The sequence below is a fragment of the Jaculus jaculus genome, chromosome 11 (assembly GCF_020740685.1).
Source record: "Jaculus jaculus isolate mJacJac1 chromosome 11, mJacJac1.mat.Y.cur, whole genome shotgun sequence".
NCBI lineage: Eukaryota > Metazoa > Chordata > Mammalia > Rodentia > Dipodidae > Jaculus > Jaculus jaculus.
The window spans coordinates 3725172-3749607 of NC_059112.1; the positions used below are offsets into that span (position 1 = coordinate 3725172).

At 40.6% G+C, this 24436-nt stretch overlaps 1 protein-coding gene across 1 annotated transcript in view; it reads right to left on the bottom strand.

Moving 5' to 3' along the window:
* Positions 1–2212: 2212 nt before the first annotated feature.
* The window catches only part of Slc4a4 (solute carrier family 4 member 4), a 352960-nt gene continuing 330736 nt past the window's right edge, over positions 2213–24436 (bottom strand). The window contains exons 21-26 of the mRNA XM_045161217.1: positions 17329–17397; positions 14124–14297; positions 11271–11432; positions 7067–7163; positions 4386–4465; positions 2213–3707 (exon numbers count right to left, since the gene is read on the bottom strand). Of these exons, the coding sequence (XP_045017152.1) occupies positions 4422–4465; positions 7067–7163; positions 11271–11432; positions 14124–14297; positions 17329–17397 (546 nt within the window). The 3' untranslated portion in view covers positions 2213–3707; positions 4386–4421. The remainder of the gene's footprint in view (positions 3708–4385; positions 4466–7066; positions 7164–11270; positions 11433–14123; positions 14298–17328; positions 17398–24436) is intronic.

A 24436-nucleotide genomic window follows, 5' to 3' on the forward strand; every position in this document is an offset into this window, starting at 1 on the left:
AAGTAAGATTCACTCAGATTCTGGGTAGAAACATGAATAATTAGCATATATTACTCAAGATATCTCATTTCAAGATGTCATGAAGCTCAATGAAATCATCTAGAAACTTCCCAGGCCATTCCAACAGCAGAAATGCTGTTACCACCTGCCTGTAACCAGCCACTTGCCGTCCCAGACATCAAGCTCATACTGTGAGAGCAGACATAAAATAGTACAGAATATAAATGAGAAAAGTCTCAGGTTCCCAGACCAAAATCATGAAGTGGCGTGAAAAGGATTGAAGAACACTTTGTCCCATCCCTGAACAATGTCAACCTCTGAAATACAACCCCAATGGTTTCTTTTTTGTAAAAGATAGTCAGCAGTTAGTACACTTCAAGTACTTTAACACAGTTAAAAAAAAAAAAAAAACATGGAAGACAGTCATTCACTATATTAAACACCAATATATAGCTGACAAAAGATTAACTCTCTGTATGTTTCATGTGCATAAAATACACACAAATTGAATTATTGACAGCAGACAATTGCTCCCCCCATGTTCTGTGAGGTGGGGGAGATGAGGTGGGAGGTTTCGTTTTCCTGTTTCTCAAGTCAGTCCCTCCTCGGTCCCAGTCCTCAGTCTTGACGGGCGGAGACCCAGGTCGGGCCCTGCCTCGGACATGCACAATTAGGGTTGGGGTCCCAGGAGCTGCTGCACACAGTGGAGAAGTGCGCTTTTCTGGAGGAAGAGAGCGTCTCTACGATTTCCCTTGGATGCAAGCCAGAGGCTCTGATGCTGTTTCCACAGGCAGCCTCAGCCTGTGGATCTCTCTCCTTCCATGACTTCGTACAATCACAGGACTCCTGGTTGACAACACTGAGTCTTTACTTCAATAAAGTTTTAACTTCAAATTCACATCCAGGGGAAAGGGAGGGATGCATGACAGAAATGTATTGTTTTGTGTCCAGTTTCCTAGAACCAAGACCACTTGAAGCCAGGAGTTATCAGCCAATAAGCAACTCAGTTGGGACTCAGGTACTGGAGTGGTTTCAGTGAACCTCGGGCTTTTGCCTGTGAGTATAAGAGCTACCTCTGTTCCTCTGAGCGATGAGAGGGCTTTGCACTAACTTCCTCCTATCACATACGATACGTTGTTTTGTGGTCAAGCCATGAATACTAACTAGCCTGTGAGCACAGCATCACAGGTAAGCCGTAAGTGAGGAGGCAGAGAGCTGTCACACCTGCTCAGTGGATGAAGTGACAGGTTGTACCAGGGACTCTCTGAAGGGTAGGGAGAGGGCCATGAATCACCAAATACTTGATTCAGGATCAGAAAATAACTGTAACTAAAGCTTTCATACAAGTCAACAGAAGAACCTTTAATTTAATAGTATCAAGGTTAGGTTGAATTTATTAATGCGTGCTTTTAAACACTTCCTAGTGCTTCTGTTGCTAAAGATAGCAGGTGAGGCTTCTTATATAGCCCAATAGAAAGCTAGAGAATACCCAGCAATCATTTTAAGGATAGGCCTGGATAAATATTATGCCAAATTTGGCATTTGAAGTTTTGACACAACGACACGTAATTTGCTACTATCTATGTAGTAAAATGTTAGGGTCATTTATGTCTAAATTTTATAAAATTAAAAGTCAAGATGACCAAGTACTATAAAAATAACAGATAACACCAGATAATAGAACTTTTATGATCAAAGTCTCAGAAGGGCAGAATTATAATTGAGTTAATGTCTGACTGCATGGAAGTCCCTAAGTACATGCTTGAAAACAACCTTGTTCTGCTTCCGGTTCTCCTGAACTCACCTGCTAGACTGAGGATAGGTCACACTTACAGTGGTGTAAACCCAAAATTATGGACTCAATCTTGACTATATTATTTTACTATACAGTCAATATAATGTAACTTATTAGAAGTATTATATTTAAATGGCATGCTCAATGTGCTTAATAAAGTTCTTATTTTCCAATATAGTATTTTGAAATACACATACATACATATTCATTGTGTCCCAATCACAATAAATAGTTGCCTTGGCATCCTGCAAAGGTGAGGGCGTGAGTCCTGTTAACTGTCCCTGAAGATCTGTGTGTTCCCACCACACCTCACAGAAATGGGAGTGGGCTGTCAGCAGGGCTGCACTGTGTTGATGCTGTGTGACATCTGAGTCACAACACTGATTTACCCTCATTTGTATAATAGTAAATTTCCTGCACTGCATTGATGCTGTGTGACATCTGAGTCACAACACTGATTTGCCCTCATTTGTATAACAGTAAATTTCTTGGATCCCTTGATGGATTTTTTTTTTCAAAAGTGGTGTGGGTTTTATGAAAATGGACACATGGGCCTTGACGACTTGGCCTTTGTCTACTGTCATTCTGTAAGTTGCACACGTGCACACCAGCTACACACAGAGTCCACACACAAACACACAAATATTTCCAAAGAAAAAAATGCCTAACAATACTGCATAGGATGTTGACATGGTAACACGACCAGCATCTGTCTGGGCTCAACTATTACCAAAGCATAAGTTACCCCTGGTATATAACGGTTTCTCTCTTCTCCCTGGAGCTCCTTCATAGAACAGTGAAGTTTCTTTTAAAGAAAGGGAAAAAACACAAATTCTTAGAAACATGGTGATTTGTTGTTAATTTGATCCTGCCTTCTGGCTTACCCTAGAGATTGTGTGTGTGTGTGTGTGTGTGTGTGTGTAAAAATCACATTATATACAATACAATTTTTACAGAAAGCTTGGCAGCTACAAATAAGAGGTAGAACTACTCAAAACTAGGTTTCCTGCTGCAGGAAAAAATTCATTTTCTTTACAGTAATTAAAAAAAAGTTTAAAAAATTGACAAAAATAAGTTGCAGGTTAGGCCCCATAATTTAAACAACAAAATCTAGGAAGAAAATATTCTTCGATGTACTCAACGGATACGTTCATTAAAGGGTTAAAAAAAGTTGCATAGGAAAAAGGGACATTCTAGCACTTGCTACAATGGTGGTAATGGTTTCTCTATAAGGTTTCTCTAAAGGGAGTAAAGTACCTGTCGGTTTTCTTCTGTTAAGTCTAAGGTTAGGGCGGGCAAGCTAGAGCAGGCGAGAGCAGAGCAGGCAGCGGGCAGCGTGTTCTCCATCCTGGCAGCTCAGTAAGCGAGAAGGGACTGTGTCTGAGGTCAGGAGTGCTTCTCCCAGACAAAGACAGGCCCAGTAAGCACAGCTGACATCTTAAGTTCCTTCAATGTTTTAATAAAAGGTGGTATAAAAGTCCTTAACACTTTTGACCTCTGCTGAAAATGGGGCAGGGAGAAATCTGTGCATGTCTTGAGTGACGGGGAAATTTACACGTCAGAGGACATACCGGAGCACAGGAGGACGAAAGGCAAGGTCCTCCGACGCTGCTCGGAAGGAAAAGATGCAACTCCTGTCTGGCTTTTACCGACGCAAGACACAAGCAGAGAGAGCGCTGTGTTATTTGGCCAGTGACCAAAAACCGAAACCAAAGAAAAACTTTAAAACACACAGACTGACAAAAAGAAGAAAACAAATTAGGACATTTAACAACACAACTGTCAGCTTTAAGAAAGACAAACAGGTTACAATGTAGTTTCTGTTCCCTTGCTCCTCCAGAAATAATCACGGTCTTCAGGCTCAAGTTCTATTCTAATTTGAGGCACAGCTTTTACTGGAGTTCTGGGAGGACTAAAGAAAAGGAAATAAAGAGAGAAAGGAAATAGTAAATAAATATAATTTTCTTTAATTTGCCTCAAATGCTTATGTACCATAATAGACTTCAACTTTATCAATTTTGTTCTTTTTTAAAAAATATTTATCCCCTCTTTGAATATTAGAAACAGATATTATAAAATGGGATAAAGATGGTAACTACTAAAGGAATTTAAGTTAAAAACTATCCAAGATTTCATAGCTAAAATAACACTAACAAAAATTCAATAAAAGGCTACCACATGGGTAATATTGTTGGAAATTAAAGGGTAACGCTGAAAACATTCAGATTTAAATCTTTTAAGGATCACCTAGAACCCATTGTTTATAGAGCCTTGACAGAGGGAAGGGAACTGCTGAGCAATGCTGTCAGGAAACACCGGTTGCGCTTAGATCAAACATGACTGGAAACTGTTGGAGCACATGTTGGACCGGAGCTTTGACTTAATGCAAAAAGTAACTCATCTTAAGGCTACGCAGATCTCTTAGAATGCTGTCCACCACAAAGGCTGGGCAAGGACTGGGTCCCTGGGCAATTTATATAAGGTAAATTCTAGAGAGGAAAGAAAACAAGGAGCCCTGCGAATAACCCCATGGCTGCATTTCTCTGGAGCAATCCTAATCCCAGCCCTGGCCATGCTGGCTCTCCTTTACCTGGGTATACCAAGTGACTGAAGGAAAGGAATTTTATCAGCATGATGTGTGGCGTTCAAGGAATGTTGATGACCTTTCTCCTGGAAAGAAATAAAACAAATCAATCCACGGGAAGCACATATTTCGTAAAGTGAAAAAGAACATCCTCGCAAAAACTGAGAGATATTTCACAACTGCAAATAGTGAGAAAGGCAAAGCTTGGACAGTTTCAGAATCAATGATACTCACCACGGAACCCAATGTTTAGACAATGTCAGGGAGCGCTGCATCAAGTGAAGAGAGTGAGGAGTGAGGGCACCAACATCACTTCCTTTCCTCTCTTCTAGAGCTCCTGGAATAGACATCGCTACCTTTCTAGGGGAAGGGTGAGGGGGTCACTTCTGCGGGGTGATGGAATCTTAGTGTCTGGTGATTGTCCTTCCATGCTCAATATGGAGTCTTGTCTAGCTCTTGTTACAGAAGAGGGAAAAGATGTTTTTGCAGTACTTTGATTAACTGTGTTCTTTCTTGAACTATAAAAATGGCCATGTGACTAAAAAACAGTGAAAATGAGTGTATGTGTTTTCTTAAGTGTCTAATATTATATCTAATAGTCTAGTCTTATATCACCCTTCATTATGCTGGTTAGGGGATTTTGAAAGGGTGAATAGCTATTGGCATGTATTGTATTGGTATTTTTAATTACAAGCTTTCAATTCTAGCTAGTCACTTTTTCTAGAGTTACTTTTGTGATGTATGGAGAAAGGACCATGCCAGGCTACAATGGTAGCAAAAACGTACATGCTCACACATAGGCATCACTTTCCTCCTGTCATAAACTCTCCAGATATAAAGTGAAATCAAAACGCCACTGGGAGAACTTCACTTCTAAACAAAATCCACAGCCAATTCCTACTGATTAAAGTGAGCAGAAAATTAGCCTTAATTACAACTTACACTGACAAGCGGGACAATAAAGGTATGAATGATTTTAACTCTTTGTTCTTTAAACTCTGGGTGGCAACTTGCCTCAAAGGGGATTTCCAAGGATCCCTGTCTCTTGGAAATGTGTTCTGTGTACCCTCTTTCCATACCACCTTGGAGTTGTCTGAAACACCCAAGAGAACATGACATGAACAAAGGTCTATGACTTCTGAGATTCTGTTAGAAAATACTTAAGCTTTTGTTTTGGCTTCTGTCCTTTTATCATTGGCTCTGGGAGGGGTCCTGTCACCATGCAATGGGCAATCCTACAGAAAATGCCCACACAAGGAATTAAGATGTCCTGCCAAGGACCTTTGCATAAGCTTTCAGAAAGATGTCCCTGAGACATGGTACCAGCTGACAGTTTCATGCACAATCTGGGAGAGATCCCAAGCTGCATCACCAGTTTATCTGCTCCTCATGTCTGAATGTCATGAACACTGAGAAACTACCTGCTGGTGGGCCAGTCCACTAAGTTTTGTGTTACTCAGAAATTAATAGCTAGGGCTGGAGAGAGAGCTTAGCAGTTAAGGCGTTTGCCTGCAAAGCCAAGGGACTTTGGTTCTATTACCCAGGACCCACATAAGCCAGATGTACAAGGTGGTGCATGCGTCTAGAGTTCATGTTTGCAGTGGCTGGAGGCCCTGGATCCTTCTCTCTCTTTCTGTCTCTCTCTCTCTCTCTCTCTCTCTTTCTCTCAAATAAGTAAATAATAAAAAAGAGATTGTTAACTATATACCTATCATATCTTACCAACAGACTCATTTCTTGGTCATGCTTAGCCACTGTCTTGGTCAGCTAACCTCTCTCATTGACAGTGGGTAGCATTACCAACTAGAAATAAAAGTGTAGCCACTGTCATTTTTTTTTCTTATAGCAGACCAGTATATTTTGATGAGCTTGTGCCTCTAAACAAATACATTTTCATTAAGCAGGAAATCAAAGTGAAAGTATCTGGGAGGTGATTGTCTCCTGCCAATGGAAAAGCTTCAGAGGTTCAGTAATGTTAGTATAGAGCAAGTGGCCTGTTAATCCAGTCACAGAGGAAGTGATGACAGGTCACAAACTATTAAGACTGTCACCTCCAGGCTATTACTCCAGAAAACCTGAGCAGTTACAATGATGATTTTGAAATATCACAAGAGAAGTCAAGAAATAAGGAAGACAATACCTAAAGAGTTGTGCTAATATTGCTAACATTTTATGACTGCCAATTTAATCAAAAATATTCTAAATTCTAAAAGCAATGATTGAATCATTGATTCATTGGTCATTGAGAAACCCAGGATGTAATTTCTCTTTTGATCTGATTGCCTCATTGGTGGAGACCTAAGGAAACAAACAGTAACAGACAGTGATGTGCTTCCATGTCAGTTGCAGTTCTACATATCAGTGGGGGCGTAGGAAGACAAACCAATGGAAAATATGGTTACAGGTTTAGCAATCAAAACAAAACAAAGCAAAACAAAACACTGATAATGACTTAGGGAAATTACAAATTCAAAAGGCAATGGATAAATGGAAGACGTTAAAAGTAAAGCTTGGGCACTTGAAAAATAAAATTTTGCAAGAATTAAGCTGTTTATCTATGTACACAGAGTGGGGAAGAAATAAAGAAAAAGTCAAGGAAAAGTTAAGCAGATAGGAGTCTACAGAGAGACTTTTCTCTGCAGGTGCAAATGGTACTCAAGCCAGCACGCAGGGTTAGTTCTACTCACTGTCGGAAGGTTTGCTATCGCTTAGGAAAGGCTGCTGTTCCATGATGTCCATTGGAATTTTAATACTGGGAACTTTTTCTGAGTATGGGCAGTCAGACTGTGGAAAAAATGTACAAGAGTTTTTAGAATCTGTTTTTATTATTTCAGCCCTTCCTGTCTCCCAGTATTGATCAGATCTTCTCATTATGATCTACATTTAGTAAGGAAGAAGGTGTAGGTACAATCACTTCCACTTTTCCAGGGCTCTATCATCCTTCACTTTTGCTTCCCTATCTTCTGAGTTAATGGAAGTGAGTCACTTTGACCAACAGCCACCTCAGGGAGACTACACAACCTCACTGGAAAGCCTTCCCCAAGCTGCATTCCAGGTCTGCGAGCCCAGGGTATTGTATGTATGAAGCAAAAGAATTTCACTATAAAGACAGATTAAATTCAGGAAAACTTCTGAACCATAACATGGTCTTAAAACTCATGTCTTGGGTAACAGGCATTGCCCAGTGGTTAAGTGCACTGTCTGCGCAAACCTGAGGGCCTGGGAGGCCTGACATTGCCCAAGTTCAAATTTCTAGATCTCATGTTAAACAGCTAGTAGCCACACACAGCACAGCAGAAATCCAAATTCTGTCTGAGCTTGAGAAGAAACAGCAAACTCCTGAACCACCGTGAGACAGACTCTGGTTCAAACAAGAACTGGTAAAAGAGTAATGGAATAGAACCTGACTTCCTGCTCTGGCCATCACAGACAAACGCATGGGCACAGGGCACATGCATACGTATACACCATGCACATAAGCAAAACAAAAAAAAATCTTGTTTCCTTTTTCCTGTATTTCTGATTCTCTAGGAAAATCACAAACTGCATTTGTTTATCAAACAAAGAGAAACCCATTTTCACATCTACTACCAAGGAGCCCTCTATAGTCATGATATCTTCCTTCCTGACTTTAAACTCTTGCAGATACTATCTTATAAGTAAAAGTTCATTTCAATTTTTATGCTAAAGATATTAGAAAACATAAGGATAGAAAGTGAGAAGAGAAAATAAAATAAAACCAAAATGTTGTCTATGACTATCAGATAAGCAGAGAATCATAATTAGAACAAATGTCATAAAGAACAGGCGCCTAGTCCAAACTGTCTCAGATGTCCACACTATTACTCCTTAAAAAAAAATCATTCATCAAAATGAATCCACATCTATGTTTAGACTAAAAATATCCAATTGATGCCTTAACTAAAAATACCAGAGATGATTTTAGTTGAAAGGCAAAAAAAGAAGGAATTAGGGCTGGAGGGTACAGAGGACAGCAGCAGAGCACTGCTCAGCCGTGTGCAAAGCCCTGGATTCAATCCTCAGCACTGCAGAAACAAAGAAATAAAATGAAAATGAAGGAGAAGAAATCAAAACTAAGTTGTAAGACAAAATTCATACATTGAAAATTTCCTTATGATGAACATAAAGAGGAGAATGAGCTACATTATCATTTTATAAAACTATGATAAACTTGACAAAAAATAAAAATTAAGATGCTACATGTACTTTCCTTTATGACAATGTCTTATTTCAAATGTTTCCCATGGCATGTAGCCATGGATGAGGTGACAGCCAACTCTTAACCACACACAATGAAGTGGGTTCAGGAATGGCGGCATGACGCAAAATATTGGAAAGGAATAATTTTCACAGCTTCTGTGCATAAATATTAGAACTTCGTTTTCCAGGTCTCACTGTGGCTTCCTGTGTCCATGGACCTTATAGCATGTGACTGTCAGGAGAACATCAGAGGACCCACCTTCCAACATGTCTTTCTTAAATACTGGGCTCAACACACAGGACTTACTAAACAGATACACTCTGGTTGTGCTAATTATTTATGAACAAATATGAGCATATTTGTTGTTTGATAGGGCTGGGATAGAGAAGAGGACAAAGAAAAAATTATCACCCACTATTCTCAAGAAATAGACTGGCAAAGGCTGGGGTTGTAGCTCAGCTGGTAGAGCACTTGCCCAGCATACAAGGAGTTCTGAGTTTAATTCCCAGCACCACACAAAACTTGGTGACTGGAAGTGCATGATACATGACTATAATCCAAGTCCTTGGGAGGTATAGACAGAAGGATCAGGAGTTCAAGGTCATCCTGAGCTATACAATGAGTTGCAAGTTGGCATGGGTTATGTGAGACTATATCTTCAAAAAATGAAGGGCGGGCCAGGCATGGCGGCACACACCTTTAATCCCAGCACTTGGGGTAGCAGAAGTAGGAGGATTGTTGTGAGTTCAAGGCCGCCCTGATACTACATAGTGAATTCCAGGTTAGCTTAGGCTAGAGTGAGACCTTATTTTGAGCACCCCCCCCCAAAAAAAAAAAGTAAAGAAAAGAAAGAAAGAAAGAAAAAGGAATAGAGGGAAGGTAGGAAGGAGGGAGAGAGTAAAAGGAAAAGGACAAGGAAGGAGGAAGGGAGAGAAGAAAATCTTGATTGGCAACAGGATGGAGAAAGTGGCAAATATGAACAAACAGTAAGCACTGTTGTTTAAAAAAATATGGTTTGTTATAAATCTTACCTAAGAATTTTGAGAGCACTTAGGGGCTCATTTGATCCAACTTTTGTCATGACAGAATAGTAAATTTAAAACATCCTCATATTATTATTTAAAAAAGACAAGAAGATGCCACAATATTAGTTTCTACACTGGTAATATGCAGTCAATTTTGTTTGGTGTTCATGGACATAAACTGAGTCACCTATTTTGAAAATGCAAGATGAAATACAGCTTTAACTATCTTACCATTTCAGGCAACCTTTTTTTATATTTGGATGTAATGATCCAGAAATTCACTTCAGTGTCAAAAGATCTTGGTGCAACGTTAAAGTCCTTCAGTCTTTGCAAGACTGCAGCTAATCTCAGCTGGAGCTCCAACACAGTCTCTCCCTTTCTATCATCACTGAGATGAGAGAATCTACACACTTGCCTATGCTGAAGATGGACAACAGTGGCCAAAGGCTCCTCAGACCCCTTTCCTCGTTAGCTCGCTGTGCCTCATAGGTTGAGCCTTTCCTTACTGGGCCAATCGATCTAAAAGCCAGTCTGTCCATCACCTTATGCTGCTGTTCTGTGTCCACATTCTACAGAAAGGACACAACGTCAGCATGTAAATCAAAGAACCACCTTGTACACTCCAAATGTTTATGGTTTCACCTGTCAGTAGTGCCTCAATAAAGTTATTTTTTTTTTAAGTTTTGAGAATTTAAAAGTGTTCGCCTTTCCCAGTGTAACATTTCTCATCTGCAAAATGTAAATAAAAATACACATATGAAGGTGCTATGTGACTGCTAAAGATCAGGCATGCATAACTGAAATTATTGAGCACTAAAAATTAGTATCTGTTCCTTACAATGGCAATGACATAAACAAATGCTACACTACAGGAAAAATTTTTCACATACAAAGTACTGTTTTGACAATAATTTCAAAGGGTTGTGGGGATGAACTAAGAAATAAGTTCCATCTTTTCTCTTGCCAGAGCATCTGTAAATTTGTGACATGGCCTCCTACAGAAAAATAAATATGAATATTTTCGTGTCTTAAGTTGGTCAGTTAATTACATGAGAACCACCTGGACAATGGCACTGGCCAGTGGAATTGGGTAAAACAACCCCAAACTCCAGTTACCTTCCTTTGCTTTAAAAAGAAATATGGAGAGGGGGAAACAATGCTAATGCATTTCCATATGATTACAAGGCTGGTACAATGTAATCACCCAGTCAGAGTCTATAAGAGCATATCAGCAGGGAGACGACCAGAAGCTGTCCACAGGCTTGAGTTACCAATAAAAATGAGTTGTTAACTCAAAAAAACAATCCATGGTTATCAATCAAAAATACAATGCATTTTATAGCATTACTAACCAGAACTTTTACTTCTAGGACACTTAGGTTGTTTAACTATTTTTAGAGAATATTCTGTCAAAGTGCATATATAATGGCTACAGAAAACCTTTAGAAGATGTTTTAATAAAAATTGAAAGTGAGAAAATAGAGAGCAAATGGGGGGGGTGAAATCAGTGACAAGTCATGGCTGGATAAACATTCTTAGAACTCATCCCTCCTTTCCACAACATGTATTAAAAAAGAAACTACATTTTTTTTCACATTTGTTTGTCTTATTAGCTTGAATTGAGAATCCTGGAACATTTCTTACATCATCATTGTCACTATCCAAACTTCCTTTCTTCTTTTTCTTTTTCTTTTCATCCTCCTTCTTTTTCTTGTCCTTTTCTGGGATGACATCATCAAGGAAGCTGAGGTCATGCTGGGAGAAGAGGTAGTCCATACCTTTTCTGACAGCTACAAGTGCCAAGATCTGAAAAAGCAAGAATAGAAAGCATGTAAGAGCCCATGTCAGACGGCATATGATGAGCCCTGACACCACCCCATCCAAGCCAGCTGAGATGCAAACACACAGGCCTAGCGTATGGCAGAACCCAGACATGCCAAGTGGACCCACACACAGTGAGCAATAAGCACTTCTCTTCACCAGGAAAGTTCTTTCATGAAAGTCTCAGTTGAAGCACTTTATTTTTTATTCACGGAAATACATGACCACATTTAATTAAAAGTTTAATGTGGAAAGATTATTTTTCAAGACCATTTCCTTCCACATTAGATTTTTAACAAAATAATTAGAAGTTTAAAGGCAAAAAGTAGCCTGTGTATGAATCCCAATTAGTCAAAATTCAAAAACTATACAGGTTTTTAAACTAAGAAGATCTGTACAGTCCTAGATGTCGTCCATGAGGTAGCATTTGAGGGTGTTAAGATGGTTCTCTTTACTGGCCACTTTAGTCACTGCTGTGATCTCAATACTTGATCCTTGACAAACACGCAATATGGTCTTATTTATTCCTTACAACAAAGACCCTAAATAGACATCATTATATCCACTGTGCAGCTAAGGATACTGAAGCTTAGACACATTAGGTGAGCTTTCCAAGGCTGTGAAACAAGAGTCGATAGTACAAAAGACCCCAGTCATCTGCTTCTAAAACCAATATTCCTGACCTTTGGACCTTTGTCTTGGAGACTTGTTCCTTATTATTATATTTTACTTAACATACAAAATAACAATTACACACTTTGTAAAAGCAAGGTCCTTTCTGCCTCTCATTTCTGAAGGTACATTAAGCCTCATTTTGCCCAACAGCAGAAGTAGTGTGTGCAGCAAGCTCCAGGAGCTCTGGCTTGACCTCACATTAGACCGTGGTCTCCACCAGCAAGACTTCCTTTATACGTCTGCTTTTTTTTTTAATCTTCTGGAGACATCAACACTATCCTACTGATGCCATGCAAGTATTTCTTAGCCAAATAAAAGCTCATGAAAAATAACACTCTATAAAAGTAAACCATTTTTATTTCTATAAGCAGTATATTCTTTACTGTATATATTTCAAGCTTATTATGGTTATAGCTTCATTTTCATGGCTTTAGCAAGTTACTGGGAAGGAAGATAACACTAATGGAAATATATTTCTATATTTTAATATGGAAATTTAAGTTAATGTGGAAATTATAGGATATAGGAGTTGTTTTTTCATGTTCAGTGTGTTTTAGAGTAGATATAAAGAAATATTGAGAAAATGTGGTTCAACAAGTACATCACTGGTGTTTTTAGCCATTTTCCCATGTTCCTGGAAGAAAGCAATTATAAACAACAAACATACACGAAATAAAATAATAACCATTGTTAAGAGTAAGAGGAGATGGTTTAGTGGGTTCTACCTTAGTTCTATCCCCAGCATCTATGTAAAAAGCCAGGCGTGGCCATACATTCATAAAACCCCAATGTCAGGGGGCGCAGAGACAGCAGGATTGCCTAGTCTCACTGGCCAGCCAGTCTGAGCATCAAACAGTGTGAATTCCAGATTCGGTGAGACACCCTGTCTCCAGGAAATAAGACAGAGGAGCGGCATGGAAGGACATCAGCATGACCTCCCTTGGCCTTTGCACATACACTTCACATGTATGCACAAGTCAAAACAGACAAGTAAGGTCAGGTTTTTTTTGTTTTGTTTTGTTTTTTGTTTTTCGAGGTAGGGTTTCACTCTGGCTCAAGCTGACCTGGAATTCACTATGTAGTCTCAGGGTGGCCTTGAACTCTCGGAGATCCTCCTACCTCTGCCTCCCGAGTGCTGGGATTAAAGGCATGCTCCACCACGCCCGGCTTTTTTCTTTTTTTTTTTTTCTTTCTTTTTTTTTTTTTTTTTAAGGTAAGTTTTTAAAACAAGTCATCTATGGTACATGTATGAAAAATCTTTCCTGAACAGTAGGGATGATAGACCAGCTCTGAGGTGGTTTGTGGCCTGTCTTTTTAGGTGTTTGAGTGAGTGTAAATTTTCTTGAAACAAATCGAATTACAGGAGGGTATAAAAATTGAGTAATGAGACTAGGCACGGTGCTTGCATTCCTTCTTTCCATTCCAGTTAAGTGATTCTTACCTGCTTTATCCAGCCTTGCAAAACTGTGGCAAAGCTAGTGAGCCCAGCTTTATCCTTAAACAGGATGCAAACCACAAGAACATCATAACCTAAACTGCTTGCTCTGTTTCTTCTAAAAACTAGATAATTTCTCAAAGTCTCCAAATGCTTCTACTATTTGGACTGAACTGTACTTACCTCATTTAGATCAGTTCTATCTTACAGTGCTTTTTTTTTTTAACCCAATGTGCACTGGTGCCTACTCTGTGCCAAACATTGGCTATAAACTTGATATTCATTACTGTTCTCAGGACAGTAACAGCCCTCATTATACTGGGAGTTCATGGTGGCTCAAGGAGCTATGCTGACAAGAATGAACTTGAGCCAGGTTTTGGACTCAGGAGAACAGGATTCTAAGACACATCCCAGCAGTAGGTATGGGGGATTTTAATTTTACCTGGTCAAGGTGAGAAAGTGGCAGCTGGAAAGCACTGGGCTCACACAGAAAAGGTGTGGACCTTCCACGTCACAGGGAGCGTATAATGCAGACCCATGGGCAGGCTCGGTGAGGGGAAACCTACCATGACTGGGAAAATAATAGCTGCTACTGTTGACTTCAGGGTCCAGAGCAGAGCCAGGCACAGCGCCTGCAGGAACGTGAAGAGGTGCACGCGGCGCAAGGGGACGTGCCGCAGGTAGATGAAGTCAGGCTGGTGTTTCAGGGGCATCAGGAGCAGCTTGAGACGATCCATGAACTGTGGGAGGTCAACCGGCAACTTGATTATTTCACGAGCTGCTCGTGACCGCCTGAGGAACCACTCGTGGCTGATCACATGCTCTACGATGCTGTCAGACAGTGTTCTTTCCAGAGGACAAAGCACTGACTAGGGCACACGGTCAGACACAGCCAACACAGTGAGATGGTACCACACGTCTGCTAACTTTGGCTAAATTTTGCAGGGATGTTACAAGGTAAAACATCAATTCTAGGTGTTCATACTGTAGCTTCTATTTTTACTGAGTCTTGGCAGAGGGATTCGGTGCCTGTTTCAGTCATGAAGAAAGACATTTAGGGCTTGAGAGATGACTTAGTAGTTAAGGCGCTTGAAATCAAAGCCAAAGGATCCAGGTTCAATTCCCCAGTAACCACATAAAGCCAGAAATGCCAGGTGGGCCATGTGCCTGGAGCTCATTTGCAGGTGCTGGAGGCCCTGGTGTGTCAATCCTATCTGACTTTCCCTCTCTCTCCCTCTCTCTCTCTCTCTCTCTCTCTCTCTCTCTCTCTCTCTTTCCCCCTCCCTCTCTCTCTCTCAAAAAAAAAAATTCAAAAAAGACATCTAGGTGCTATAGAGATGGCTTAGTGGTTAAGGCACTTGCCTATGAAGCCTAAGGACACAGGTTTGATTCCCCAGTACCTATGTAAGCCAGATGTGCAAGGTGATGCATGCATCTGGAACTTGTTTGCAATGGCTAGAGGCCCTGGCATGCCCATTCGCTCCCTCATCCCCTTCTCTCTTTCTCCCTGTCTCTTAATCTCTCTCTCTCAAATATATATATATAAAAGGCATCTACCATGTATCTTATCCTGTAACAATTTTCTTACCTGACAGAGATGATACCATGTACCTCATATATGTCATGGATGTTTCAAGGACATAATGGAGGCATTCAATTTAAACATGGGGAAACAATGATATGTCATTAAATTTTTTGTTGTTTCTCTACAGCACAGCTTGATCAGTACATCCAGCAAAGTGCTACTGTGACCTTTCAGAGGAAAGCCCCTGACAATGAGCTCTGCAACAGTGACAGAGGATGTGTGCACCCAAGAGAGGCTACCATGCTCTTACACACAGAGGGACTGTGGATAGGACAAATGAGCACATTTTGACCAGGTGCTTCTCTTTAAAAGAACAGTGAAGGGCAAGAGAGATGATTTAGCAGTTCAGGTGTTTGTTTGCAAAGTCAATGGACCTCAGTTCAATTCCTCAGGACCCATGTAAACCAGATGTACAAGGTGGCACATGTGTCTGGAGTTTGCTTGCAGTGGCTGGAGGTCCTGGTGTGCCCATTCTCTCTCTCTCTCTGCCATCCTCTCACATAAATAAAAATAAATAAATAAAAATAAAAAATTTAAAAGAACAGCAGAGCTGACAATAATTGTGGTGAGCAGGATCATACTTGGGAACATGTCACAGGGACTTTGACAGGAAGATGTTCAGTAAATCGTTAGTTGAATTGACTATGAGAGGTCAAAAACAACTGTTTTTTTATGTGTACATTTTTTTATTAAAATAAAAAACATTATTAAAAATTTACATAATATCTATCTGTGTTTTCTTTCTGCAGGGAGAAGAAGAACAGAAAAGTGGATCACACCAACAAAGGTGATCTTCTTTGGTGTGATTTCCTATTTAAAGGGTTTTCTTTCTTCCTTACAATACCTTGCTTCTTTACAAAGATTGGGCTAAAAAATTCCTTGCTAAATCAATCTTGCCAAAAGGGTAAAAAGAGAAAGAATGATGGGAAAAGTGAAGACACTGGGGCAATAATAATACTACAGAATTTAAGAAATTCTCTAGCCATCCCTTTAGCTTACTTACTGGTCTCCTTGCTCTCTCCCCCTTACCACTCCCATCTTTATGAGATGGCCCATTCTTCCCTTTTCTTTAGAGACAGGTACTAAATTCCAGACAGTGTGAGAACTCTCAGAACACAGACCCAAGCTTCTAGTTCAGACTACTTCCTTAGGGAAAATGAAAAGAGGAACCCATTGAGGAGAATCAAGACTACTGACAATGTCAGACAAAATATTTTTTTTAACAAATTCTTATTTCCTAAATGTTTCATGAATACAAATAAACACATTGATGTTCCCCTGGGACAATCTGTAAAAAATTACTTTCTGTTTTGAAACAAATATTTCAATAGTGAAGCTCTCTCCCTGGGGAACCAAGAAGGTCAAGTAGCCTTTTTTTTTCTTTTCTTTTAAGGGGGGCAGTCTGGCCACTTCCCCAACTCTATCTCATTTTAAAACCAAGTTAATCTGAATTCAATAAATGAAAGCAAGGGCTACTTTGAAAATCCTTGTGAGGCTCACAGAACACAATCTTTTCCCCTTAAACCATCAGTGCGTGCTAAATAAGGCCACAATTAACAAGGTGCCAGGAAACAGCAGCAGAACTCCCTGTTTCCTGGTGCCAATTAAATTAAACCTCATTTGAGAGACAAAGTCCCTTACAAAGCTTCCCCTAGCAGTTTTATTTAAGAGGAGTCAGTTTCACCAAGGTTATGAATAGCTAGAGTTTTGTGTGGTGTGTAATACACACTAACTTTAATTGCTTATTGGTATAAAATTTTTGATCACTGAGCTCAGTCACATAAATACAGAGTAAGAATTGCCTGTTGTTAGCACAGGGTTAAGGCCCATGCACAGATACTGCCTTGAAATGCCCAGAGAAGAGCTGAATGTCCTTCCTGAGGAAAGAGGAAAGGGGGAAAGAGAAAGTGAGGGGAAGGGGAGACAGAGAGAGAGAGATTGCAGAAAAGGCATAGTCCAACTCACTTTCCTAGACAAATGACTTGGAATAGCCCTTTCCGTACTGTGTATATATGACATTTGTTGACGTTAGCTAACTTTGTCCATGAAGTCAGAAATGAAAGGCAAAAGGAAGAGAAAGTAGAAAATGAATGGGTTTTAACACAGTAGTTAATGATTAACATTTTCCTCAAAGATCTCTTGCTACTCAAACAATTTTATGCATTCCGACTGCTGCATAGACTTACCTGCACGCCTTTAAGTGAGGCCACCCCCATATACAGGAACACACCATACAGCACGGGCATGGGGATGAACTGGGAAGGAGAACATTGGACGGCAGGTTAAGACAACAGTAATAAAAACATTAAGGCTAAACGTGAAACTAATACCCGTGTAATAAGAGAGGCCTCAAATCAGTGCGTTTTACTCATCAAATGATAACATTCTAAGCTTTGGGCTAGGAGTAAATGAAGGAGGAGGAGGACGAATGAGTTTCACTTGATCTTGGATTTTGTTTGTTGTCTTTTTTCTTTTTTTAAGTATGGTTTCACCCTAGCCCAGGCTGACCTGGAATTCACTATGTAGTCTCAGGGTAGCCTTGAACTCATGGTGATCCTCCCACCTCTGTCTCCTGAGTGCTGGGATTAAAGGTGTGCACCAACACAGACAGCCTTTTCTTTTTTACACAATGACCATACATGACCTCAGCAGTACCTTTTTTTTTTTTTTTTTTAATGGGGAAAAGGTTTTATCTACCTTTGCCTTTAAAAGCAGTTGACTCTACAGCCCAGATGTGTGCATGGACTTGGAGGTAGAAACTGAGGCAGTGAGCATCCTCACTCTTGAGAATAAGATACTTTATAACAACCTGTTGGTTTTCCCCTTAGAAATTTTTGCACGATAGGGCCAGAGAGATGACTTAGTGGTTAAGGCACTTGCCTGCAAAGCCAAAGTACCCAGGTTTGATTCCCCAGGACCCATGTAAGCCAGACATACAAGGTGGCATATGCATATGGAGTTGGTTTGCAGTGGCTGGAGGCTCTGGCATGTCCATTCTGTTTTCCAATCTGCCTCTCTTTCTCGCTCTCTCGTGGTGTGTGTGTGTGTGTGTGTGTGTGTGTGTGTGTGTGTGTAAATATATATATATATATATATACACACACATATATATGTATATTTAAAATATATATGATATAAAATTAAATATATATATTTTAAAAAGAAGTTTTGCAAGATGATTTATTAGTATGGTGTATAAAATGCCTCTTTCAATGAAATAAACATCAAAGACTGTCCCTTCCTCCATCTTGGGAAATTAAGTGGACATACTAAAGAGACCACCATCTGAGAGCATCATGGAACATATGGGAGCAGTTAATTACACATAGGGATTAATATGCTTTGCTTTAAACTGAATTCATGCATTTTCATGCAATATTTGGCAACATGTCTTTAACATCAACATGAAATATTTTAACAATGACAGATCCTAATATGTGTATACTGTCACTTATCCCTATACCCGTAAAATGTAAGTGAATCAATTCTGATTCTGGAAAACAAATGCTATCAACCTGGAATTTTGAAAAGGAGGTGGAGAAATTTGAGGATTTCTCAAAGCTAAAGTATTAAAACCTTACTTCCACTAAGCCTTGCCACTAAATCCACATAAAGAAGCTCACTGTAATCAGAAAACATAATATTGCTTTAGAGTTATACTTAAAGAACTACTACCCATATTAAATGAAACACTATTTCTAGAACCATCTTCTTGCAATTGCCTAAAACAGATCTGCCTCTGACCCATTGGCCACCATGACAGAACGAGTGGAGTCGTGAAGGGGAAAGCGGGGGCGGGGAGGGAATTATCATGGTTTATTGTCTGTAATTACAGACGTTGTCAACAATAATAACAACAAAGTAATGAGGGCTGGAGAGATGGCTTAGCAGTTAAGCGCTTGCCTGTGAAGCCTAAGGACCCCAGTTCGAGGCTCGGTTCCCCAGGACCCACGTTAGCCAGATGCACAAGGGGGCGCACGCGTCTGGAGTTCATTTGCAGTGGCTGGAGGCCCTGGTGTGCCCATTCTCTTTCTCTGCTTCTCTCTCTCTCTCACTCTCAAATAAATAAATAAAAATAAACAAAAAAAATTTTTTAAAAAGTAATGAGTCCAAAAATCCTAAAACAACTGGCTCTTACTGGTACTGGTCAGTTACAGGAATGGCTAAATTTCTGCAGCATTAATATATTTTTCTGAAAATGATTAATAGTTTTAACATCACTAATTTTGATCATGAACTCAGAGAAAGAATGAAACAAACAAAAAGGCCTGAATGCTTAAGGGGGCCGGAGCGACAAGCTACAGGGAGGCCAGCACACTGTAATGGCCAGCAGTGGCCACAGAGAGGTGAACACATCACACTCAAGCCACCTGAGCTTGCGCTAGCCTCTAGTTCTTTTAGAATATGGGAATTCTGTTACTTACGATTCCTTTACATACACTTATCAAATAGTAATAATAATAAACTAAGAAAGGCTCTGACTCATTTCAAATAATTTTTTTTTGCTAAGTGACAATTTCTTTATCATTTCATTTCTAAATCTTGGAGAAAGAAAAGTAGAAGGGGCAAAAAGAAGGGTAGTCCATTTATGAAAAGCTACTTAGAAGTCCTCCAGTAGTTACTTTCAATCTAAATGCAGCAGTGTTCCAGCTTAAAAGAAAGTGTTCCCAAGGGCCCAGGCCTAGCCATACCCTCACCGCTTACCTGAGCTGAGCTAAACATCCTCTGCAGTATGCTTTTAATGCCAAGGACTTGGGACTTAGGTCCAGCCTCCCTGAATTTGTGATTACACACTGTAATCAGTTCAGCACAGAGTAAGATTAGAAGGCATTGTCAACACAGAATGGAACGGGGATAGGCAGGAAAATAGCATTGGATATGAGGGTGTTGTATAAAATTTATTTATTTGGCAGAGAAAGGGAGGAGAGAGAGAGTGAGAGAGAGAGAGAGAGAATTGGCGCACCAGGGCCTCCAGCCACTGCAAACAAACTCCACACGCATGCGCCTCCTTGTGCACCTGGCTAACATGGGTCCTGGGGAAACAAACTTGGGTCCTTTGGCTTTGCAGGCAAATGCCTTAACCACTAAGCCATCCCTCCAGCCCATAAGGATGTTTGCAAACATACATTCTTTGTTGTGATGAGAAGACTATGTATACAGAAGTCTTTCAGGATAACTTTCAGTAAAGGTTCAGTGTGGTACAAATATCTTAGGGGAGTTTCTTTTCCTTTATTTTGATTTTTCAAGGTACGGTCTCACTCTAGCTCAGACTGACCTGGAATTCACTATGTAGCCTCAGGGTGGCCTCAAACTCACAGTGATCCTCCTACCTCTGCCTCCCGAGTGCTGGGATTAAAGGCGTGAACCACCATGCCTGACAGAACTTTCTTTTTCTTCACTATACCATATCTAATTAAAAGTCTCCAGGATGGAACTCCAAATGAAATGACAGAATTATTGGGTTAGTCAGTATTTTTTATAAAATTTAGTTCATGAGTCATATTAGGTCAATGTTTAAGAATTAATCACACTGTGGACATGATGGTGCACGCCTTTAATCCCAGCACTCGAGAGGCAGACATAGGAGGATTTCCATGAATTTGAGGCCACCCTGAGACTACATAGTGAATTCCAGGTCAGCCTGAGCTAGTGTGAGACCCTACCTCAAAAAGAAAAAAGAATTAATCATACTAAAATCATTCACCATAACAAAAATTTCTCAAAAGAAGGAAAAGAAGAAAGTGTTTCTGAAAATGAAGATACAGTTTGGGTATGTTGATTCACACCTGTAATCCCCATATTTGGGAGGATGAGGCAGGAGGACTGCCATGAAGTCATGAGCTCCAGTCCAGCCCAGGCTACAGTGTAAAACTTAAAAAAAAAATCCGACTTCATCAAAAGTCAAGCCTGGGGCCTACACAGATGGCCTAGTGGTTAAGGCACTTGCCTGTGAAACCGAAGGATTCATGTTTGACTCTCCAGGTCCCATGTAAGCCAGACGCACAGCGACACAAGTGCATAAGGCCACACATGTGCACAAGTGGGGCACACGCATCTGGAACTGGACTGCAGTGGCCGGAAGCCCTAGTGTGCCAATTCTCCCCCCTCCCCAGGCGCTCGCTCACTCTTTCTTTTTCTCATTTACTCTCACATTTTAAAAAAGGCAGTCTGTTGAGTTTGCCTCCGAAAAAAACGTTAAGCCTGGGCAACAAAAATAGTCATAGCAGTGCACACTTTTTACAAAGCAAGGCATAATAAATTAAAGCATCAAACACACAAGTTAAACCAGGTTTATAGGTGCATCAAGAATTGTCAACTGATAAAAATGTACAAAGAAAATTATATGCCCAATCACACCATGAAAACCAAAAGGCTTAACTATAAAGTAGCATTACATTCAATAAACATTACAAATCAAAGCAAAAGTGATTAACCATATATAATAATGAAATTGAGATGAAACCAAAATAAGATTTAACCATTCAGATTATACAAACAACTTATCAGATTCTAGTGAATGTAATTCTATATTTCTTTAACCCACTCAGATTTGCTAAAAGTGGCAGAATATTTCCAGAGGGGGAAAAAATGGAAAAGTGAGGCTTAACAATAAGGGATAATTGTAGTTGTCCAAAAGAAGAAATCAGTACAGGACTGAGACCTCTCAGCAATATAATGCTGAGTGTGTACGCATGTGCGCATGTGTTGGGTGTGTGTGAAATGAAGAGTAAGATCCTGGTTAAGAACATGGGCAACTGAAGTTACACAGACCTGCATTTGACTTTTAACCACCAGCTACATAATCCTGAGAAAATTACCAGCTTGTCTCTCCCACCGCATCTTCACCTACAAAGGTGCTATGATGTGACAACAGAGCAGAAAACATCTCTCACCCGGTGTAGGACAGCTAAAGCACACAACTGCTCCATGTGGAACGGGCGTCATCCTCCTGCTGAGGCCCTTGACTGACAGGTGGAGCAGCCTGTCATCCACAAGCAGCGCTCCCGCTGTGGCTTCAGCGCTTGGGGTGAGGGTGGCTGGGCAGGCAGAGGCGGGAAGGATGACGGAAGGTCAGACTGGAGGCCCTGGTTGACTCACGTGGCCTTTCAGCTGAAACAACCTGCACTCAGCAGCATGGTAGTAAAGTCGAATACTAACTCCCTTAAACCCTGAAAACTCAAACTGGTGAAGAAGCTGTGACTGAAGCCTCATCGGTTACCATTTCTGGAGCTAGAGCTGATGAGAAGTTCATGAAAATGCCATCATCTTTTCCCCACATAAGGGAGGACTCAGTATCCAGTCAAAAAACCTGGGAAGATCATCATCTGGGAAAAGAAAGCCAGTGAGTTCTCCGAGGGCAAGTGCCCTAGGTGGTTTTAAAAAGCACACACTGTAAATGTTGTGCGATTGGGTTTGGTGCCAAAAGAGCCCAAGTTCAAATCTAAACACTACCATTTAAGAAATTTGTAACTGGGCAAGTTATTCATACTTGTCCTATCTGTAAACTAGGAATAATTATTCACATGTTTCTTGCAGATATCACTGGAGAACTACATTTTTAAAATCTGTGATGAGCTGGGTGTGGTGGCGCACACCTTTAAGCCCAGCACTCATGAGGCAGAAGTAGGAGGATCGCCATGAGTTCAATGCTACCCCGAGACTACATAGTGAGTTCCAGGGCAGGCTGAGCTAGAGAGAGACCGTACCCTGAAAAAATCATTCAATCAATAAAAATAAAAATCTGTGATGAGCCCTTAGGCGAATGCTCCAATCCCTCCATGGTCATTGCCCTCACTCCCATCGTGCCTTTGTCTCCAGGGACCAAGCAGCAATTCGGAGTGAGTACATGTCTTCACATACAAGCAAATGCTATCGCTTATACTTCAGAACACTGGACAAACCCTGATGATAACTTATGGCCACTCCTCATGTTAAAGAAACACTCACTAAAGCAAAGGCTATAGAACTGGCAGGGAACTTTATTTGATCTTTATTCCTTGGGGCTTGTCAGCAAAACAGGGCAAGTAAGCTCTAGAAATTGCCTTTAATCTTCCTGCTGCTCTCTGGTCATGGCTAGTTTCCCACTACAGAACATCAGCAGGAACCAGAACCACTTCCACAAGAAACCAGGGAAATCACCCATCCAGCCTGGGAAGCCAGTGATCCTCACTGCCCAGCAGAGCTCTGGACTGAGTCGGCGGTGAGATTCAGCACTCTGCGGCAACTGAGACCGGAGCTGGCTTGGGTCAAGGGGTGCCCTCACGAACTTGAAGCTTGTCCACTAGAATTCCTTACATTCTTCCACATGAAAGACAAATTTCAGCACTGACATCAAAACGGAGTTCATAAACTTCATGTTCAAAGTGAGCTTGCATCAGGGGACAAGGGCAACAACTAACCACCTGCACTGTTTACCGCAGGCTGGAAGACAGCTCACCTGAGACCATTAAACTTGTAAGGGAAATAAGGAGTCAGGCAGGTAAAGTGTTGAGCCATTTCATTAAAAAATTATACATACATATATATACTACAACATAAAACTATTTTCTGAAGTTACCACCTGTTGCTTTAAAAAACAGTCACTGGAGGAAAAGCTCCCTTCTCCCGAGGAATCTCTGACACCACTTTCTGTGTGAATTCTGAGGTTAATTATTAATTGTCCCTGTTCCCTAGATGTAGCTTAGATTTTGGTTAACCTGTGCCCTCCAGCTGTGCCTCTTATATTGACTTTTCAAGTGAGCTAACGAGCCATCGCCAATGCACTCACAGAGCACACCAGCCCTCACAGGGAAGAAGGACACATTATCTGAGATGGCCGACTTTGTCAGGAGACTCGCTTCCTGAAGACAGGAGTAACGTACTGGAGTAAGGGATCTCACGGCTGGTGCTCGACAACGTGCCTTCTTATATAAGGTTCTCCACAACATACTGCGAGCTACATCAGAACACAAGTTCATTTTCCATATTTATGCAAAACCTTTACTTAAAAATGTTTAGTGAACTACCTCTTTCACTGATGTATGGTGTATGTATGTATACATACATATGCATAAACCATACATATACACACATACATAAATACGCACACACACCTGCTTTGAGTTAAAAAGCTGCCAGTAGAAATAGCCATGGTCATAGATAGGAGGAGGGTGAGGGAGCGAAGGGCTGATACAGGATGGATGGCCAAAGAGGAAGCAAGCTCTGATGAATGGCATCAATAGCTGCTTCTTTTCTCTGAGCTCCAGTCCTTCCTGGAGATACATTATTTTATTTCTTGAGGACAGCCAAAAAAGA